Genomic DNA, 6,717 nt, shown 5'->3' with positions numbered 1-6,717 from the left:
AACCAAATGTTTCATATATTTTAAGAATTTTTGCTTAAAGAAATAAAGCTATGGAACATCAAAGCAGGCTAAGCAAATATTCATAATCTGTTCTTTGCATTTAATTCCTTAGGTGTTCATAAAAATACAAAAACAGTGCTAAAATGTAAATCCATTTTCATCAAAAATCTGAACCAAAAACAATAAACTAAGTTTTCAGAGTAAGTAAAACCATGGGTATAAAAATGCTATTTAATTTAATGAATATATATATATATCAATCATAGAAGTGTCTGAATGGCATAGTATTTATTTATGCCATTCAAATACTTCTGAAAAAATAGACTATGATCATTAAGGCTAAAAAGAATTTGGGCTTTGCTTTTCAAAATGTCCTATTTGGTTATTTAGGAAGATAAGAAATCTCTGCAATCAGTTCTGTGATGGTGCTACGATACTCAAACTACACATGATGGACACAAAAGAATAGAGAGATATACTCCTATTTCTACTCTGACACTGTGGTCTTGAAAAGTCTGTAATTTTATCATGAAGAATATAACACCTTGACATATAAGGGAAATAAAAGAGCAATTCTGTCCCCATAAAGCAAAGGTCGGCACAGTTTTTTCATAAAGGTTCAAAAACTATATATTTTAGGCTTTAAAGGCCATAGATGGTTCTCTGTTATTTTACTCCCACAGCCCTTTGGCTTTTTAAAAATGTAAAATACATTCTTAGCTCAAGAAGCTTATAAAATATATCATGGAAGGAGCTTGAATTTCTGGAAGAAATTGTATCCAGATAGAACTACAAATCTCACACAATGGCAGAATAGCAGAAAATAATCTAGCCCATAACAATTTAGTTTCACTATCCATTTTTACATACAAGAGGGCTTCAAAGAGTTTGTGGGAAAGTAGAATGAAAAAATAATGAAAAATGTGCACAAACTTTTTGAAGTCCTTTGTATACTGACACAAAACATCCCCACTCCTCTCCATCCAGGGCAGGGTGGGGGTGGGGGCCAGGGCAAAAAAAGATGTTTCTAGTTTAGCTTACCTTTGACTGCAGCGTGAACCACAGCAGCCTGAGAAATGACCTGGTAGGTTTCAAAACCCAAATAAGACAGAGCTGAAAATAAAAGGCCTCGTTTGACAGTTCCTTGGTTTCCAATCACCTGAGGAAACAATAATGGTCAGTTATCAAAGACAATATACAAGAGTTGATACCCCAAGGGAAAACAAATCTTATCAATTTTCACCCACCTCCACGACTGGAAACAAAAATTCATCACATTCTTCAGTAAAAATATTTCACATAAGTATTTTATAAAAGAGAGTATACCATGAGGAGGCTTCAGAAAGTTCATGGAAAACAAATGAAAATGTAATTTTTCCACGAACTTTGTGAAGTCCCCTTATGCAATGCAACCTTATGAAGCATTCTCCTTAAGCTGCCCCAAAGGGGGGAAGCAGCTGAAAAATTCGTGTCATGCTGATGTCAGCTGCGTTTTATGTGGTGCAGCAGGAATATTATCAATCCCATGAAATTAAATGAGGATATACCAGCTGTGTTAGTCTGGGTAGATAGAGAAACAAATCCACAAAACTTATATGTATATAGGAAAGTTTTATATAAAGGGCAAGCGTACATTAAGAAAGCATCCCAACCCAGTGCTGTCCATGCCCATAAGTCCAGCATTAGCCCATATGTCCAACACCAATCTACAAAGTCCTCCTCAATCTCACAAAACACACACAATGATGCCGACTGCAGGAAGAAAGCCGAGTCAGTGAGTGTGTAAGCATCTCAGCGCTGGCAGGGGTCTCCACATGGCTGCTCGAGCACCCAGGGCTGCATTGGGGTAGGTAAATGTGGTTTCTCCTCAGGGATGTCTTGCAGGAAGTGAGCCCTGCAATCTGAAGCAGGGAACGGGCTAAGGCAGCTGCACCCTGGTCCGACCATCAGAAAGCAAGAGACCCGAGAACTAGAAAGGCGAGGCTCATTGAGCCATTTGTCTCTCTGCCCTTCAATTAATCCCACGTGTTTATCAGCCAGGTTGACACAACAAACTTTAATTATCTCACCAACGAATAACAATCAACCATAGGAACAGACAGTTTAAGAATATCAAATATTTAAAATGTATATGGTTTTAAGTAAGGCTATCTTCAAAACGGATCCACAAAACGCATATTTTAAAATAAATGATGAATAAAACAAAAGGCATGCCAAAAGCTATTTAGAAATTAATTTTAAATGATATCCAGATCCACTCCTTTCTCCACGAGTTTTTCTTCGATTTGGTGTCATTTTTCTCTTTCTGTTGATTCAGCCTCATCAGCCTACAATCAAGCTATCTATGCAAGCTGTGATTTCTCTCTTCTGAAAAAACCTTCCTCTTGACTTTACCTCCCTCTTCACTCTGATTTCCCAGCCCACCACTTTTAGCCAAACTCTTCCAAAAAGTGTCTCCACTTCCTTTCTCATTCTCTTTTGAACACGCACAAATCCCACTTTCATGCCCACACCCCCAGAGTGATATTCTAGCTGTGGTCACCAAGGATGGTAGTAGTTCTTATATTCAACCATGAATTCTGACCTTATTAACGTCATGGCTGGCTGATTTTTTTTTTCTTTCTTTCAAATCATGAATGGTGTTTTGGTTTTTTTTCAAACATTATTGGGGTATAACTGACAATAAACTGCATTAAGTCTGTCAGTTTCAATATACGTATACAACATACCCATCAACTCTACACATTCACTCAGACCTTTTTTAAACCATTTCCTCCCTACCCCATCCTGTCCTTGCAACACGGATCTACTTTTGATTGGTATTATTCATCCTCAAAACATTCTTGTCCTTTACAATACTAAACTCTTGAACTTCCACTACCTCAATGACTGCTAAGGAGCCCTGATAGTGCTGCTAACCCCAAGGTCAGTGGTTCACACCCACCACTATCTGCTCTCTGAATAACTTTCTGTCTCGGAAACCCTAGGGTTTCTGGGTCCTATAGGGTTGTTATGAGTCAGAATGGACTTGACAGCATTGGGTTTTGATGAGTTAAATGAATGTTTTTTCTCAGTCACCTTTGCGGGTTCCTCAGTTCTAATATGCCAATGCCTAGGTGTTTCCTGGACTTAGCCCCACCACCTCTTCTTTACCTGTATCACTTTGGTGATTTCATTTGGTTTGTTAGCTTTAAATATCAGCTATGTGAAAAAGCACTCAAAGGTAATCTTCAGCCATTGCCTCTGAACTTCAGAATTCCACATCAAACTGCTTACCTCAATCAGTCTCTACATGAAGTCTAAGAGGCAGCCAAGTCCAACAGCCAACTAGCTGCTGTTTGCCCAAAGCTCAAACCTCTATCATAGTACACAGCAACTTTATTCTTCTAGCTGTCCAAGTTAGTACAAATAATAACAAGAACTGGCATAATTCTCAAGTCCACTGCTTTCTCTCAAAACCCACATTCTGATCCAAAATATAACCAGCACCCAAACAGTCTCACCACCTCCACTGCTACTACCACCCTGGTTCAAGCCATCATCACCACTCATCTGAATTATGGCAATACATGTTAGCTTCAACAAGTCTGTGGGAATCAAGAGATAATGGTTTTTTTCCACAAAAACTTCAAAGCCAATCGTAGCCTAGTAACTGGTCTTCTGTTTCTAGTCTTACCCTCAGGTTTATTCTGAACATACTAGCTACGGGAATCCCTTTCAAACGAGCTATGTCACCATACTTATATGCACAAAGCCCTCTAATGCAGTTCTCAACCTGTGGGCAGGAACCCTTTGGGGGTAGAACGGCCCTTTCACAAGGGCCACCCAATTCATAACAGTAGCAAAATTACAGTTATGAAGTAGCTGAAAATAATTTTATGGTTGGGGGAGTCACCACCACATGAGGAACTTTAATACGCAACATGTATTAAAGGGTCACGGCATTAGGAAGGTTGAGAACCACTGCTCTAATGGCTTCCTAAATTATTCAGATTAAAAGCCTAAAACTGCCCACAAGGCCCTACACCTACAAGTTCTTATAGGCCCTTTATGTCTCTGATCTCGTTTCCCACCTTGATCTCGGCACAAGCCTCTATAGCAGGGTTCTTCAAACTACGGCCCGCGGGCCACATGCAGCCCACCGAGGACATTTATCCAGTTCGTTGAGTGTTTTTGCCCCGTTTAGTTTTTTACTTCAAAATAAGGTATGTGCAGTGTGCATAGGAATTTGCTCACAGGTTTTTTTTACACCATAGTCCGGCCCTCCAATGGGTTTGAGGGACAGTGAACTGGCCCCCTGTTTAAAAAGTTTGAGGAGCCCTGCTCTGCACTGTTACAGTCACTTCACTTGCTGCTTCCTTCTACCATGTTCTTCCCCCATGTCTCCATGACTTGTTCCATCACCACCTTCAGGGCTTGGCTCAATCATTCCTTTCTCAATGAAGACTTCCCTAATACTGTGTTCAAAATCTTAACTATTTGGTTTTTGTTTGTTTAAATCTTAACTATTGTTTCTAGCACTATCTGACATACTGTTTTGTTGATTTAATGAGTCTCTTTTAACTGAAATCCATTCTCCATTACAATCACACCTAGGAAAGAATCTTGTGCACAATAAATATTTGTTGTTATCGGACTGGAAGATAGAGGTTATAGAGATTTTAATATTGACTTTAGTACTACCTATCTTAGATGCTTCTATGCACTGTTCATCTATAAAGTTGAGATATGAACCCTACTTTCCTCAAGTTGGACGAGCCCTGGTAGCATAGGGATTACAAACTGGGCTGCGATCTGAAAGGTAAGCAGTTTGAAACCACCACCAGCTGTTCTGATGAAGCAAGATGGGGCTTTCTACTCCCATAAATAGTCTCGGGAACTCACAGGGGTAAGTTCTACCCTGCCCTATAAGGCCACTATGAGTTGGCATCGACTCAATGGTAGGGTTTAGTTTTTGTTTAGTTTTCTCTAAGAGTTGAAGAGAAGTTCAAACAAGAACACACTTATAAGTGTTCTGTAACTATAGGCATTACTTCATGGCTGCTAGTTCAAAAGAGTAATGAAATATAAATGAATCTCAACAACCCAAAATATCACCACTAATGGGTATTAGTGCCACTGTGATTTCCAGTTGCTATCTTCTGTCAAATAGGATAAGAAGTCACAGAGTCTATAGTTTGAACCCACTAGCCACTTCCATCTGTTAAAGATTTACAGCCTCAGCAACCCACAGGGGGCAGTTTCACGGTGTCCTATAGGTCACTAGGAGTCAAAATAGACTTGAAGGAACAGAGTTTTTGAGTTTATCACATAGGCTTGAGAAATGGCATATTCTTTACATACAGACCTGCTGCACACCTGCCCCAACTGTTTAATTTATACCCATTTTATTTAATAACTTATCACTTATTTTATAAACTAAATAACTGTATGCTTGAGTTCTTATCTTTGGAACATTCATATAATACTAAACGAAGCCTCGTAATATTTATCAAGTACAGGGGAGGGAGGGAAAAATGAGGAGCTGATACCAAGAGCTCAAGTAGAAAGCAAATGTTTTGAGAATGAAGATGGCAACAAATATGCAAATTTGCTGGACACAGTGGATGTATGTATGGATTGTGAGAAGAAGCATTGTACGAGCCCCCAATAAAATTATATATATTATCAAGTATACTTGAAGAGAGTGAAGATTCCATTACTATTCTTAATAAATACTGTAGTAAATGAGGGACTGGATGATTTAGCTGTATTACATTCTCACCACAAAATAAAAAGATTTCCTATTACCAAAGTATATACCACTTTGCACTAGCAATTTTACAAAGGATTTGTGTAACTGAACTTAACCAAATTATGTCCACACCAGAGAATACTACTGAGCAATAAAAATTAACATGCATGAATTTAAAATTAACCATTACACTAATGTGGCAAATGTTTCTTTTTTTTTTTACCACGTTGAAAAAGTTTAAAGGCTAATGTTATAATATTAGGTGGAGGGAAAACTGTAATGAATGAAAAAGTCAGGTATAAGAGTACAGTTAGTGTCTGATTCATTTGTAGAATCTCTAAGAAGAAAGATTGAATCTACAATGACAGAAGGTAAACCACTGGCTGTTTCTGAAAGCGGGGATTGATGAGGTAGAGCAAAAAGGAAATTTTAAAGTGATGAAAACATCTGAATCTTGATGAGTGGAGGTTCAAATCTGTCAAAGCTCCTCAAAGCCTACACATAAAACCCGTACATTTTATTTGTATAAGTTATATCTCAGTAAAGTTTATTTTTTAAAAAACAACGTAAAAGCTTTAATGAGATCCTATTTAGTACCTAGCAAGCGTGAATAAATGTTCTAGAGAACATATGGCTTATTTGGTCTCTTGAACATGAATAGTCACGCTAGTGAATATATCTAGATTAAAAACAAATAGCAAATTAGTAAAACTCAGTTTTACCACCCCTAATTTTTTAGTTTATTAAGTAGAAAAGATGAAGTGGGACAATGGGTATGGGTGCATGTGTGTGTGTGTGTGGTGGTACCTACAGAAAAGAATTGGAAAACGTAGCTCCCTATTACAGTTATATCCCATACTAAAAAGGGTTGTGGGGAGTCCTGGTGGTGTAGTGGTACCCATTAGACTACGGAATATAAGGTCAACAGTTCAAAACTACCAGCTACTGTGTGGGAGAGAGATGAGGCTTTCTACTCCTGTAAA

The 6,717-nt window shown here is 38.3% G+C and overlaps 1 protein-coding gene across 1 annotated transcript in view; it reads right to left on the bottom strand.

The window, feature by feature from the left end:
• RMDN1 (regulator of microtubule dynamics 1) overlaps positions 1-6,717 on the bottom strand; it is a 36,011-nt gene that overhangs the window by 26,999 nt on the left and 2,295 nt on the right. Inside the window, exon 2 of the mRNA XM_004697728.2 lies at positions 1,042-1,159. Within this exon, the coding sequence (XP_004697785.1) occupies positions 1,042-1,159 (118 nt within the window). The remainder of the gene's footprint in view (positions 1-1,041; positions 1,160-6,717) is intronic.

The sequence above is a fragment of the Echinops telfairi genome, unplaced genomic scaffold (assembly GCF_000313985.2).
Source record: "Echinops telfairi isolate 266 unplaced genomic scaffold, ASM31398v2 ScPeMD7_1;HRSCAF=3_0, whole genome shotgun sequence".
NCBI classification, from domain to species: Eukaryota; Metazoa; Chordata; class Mammalia; order Afrosoricida; family Tenrecidae; genus Echinops; species Echinops telfairi.
Note: the sequence above shows the minus strand (reverse complement) of the source record. Positions and strands in the feature narration are given on the sequence as shown.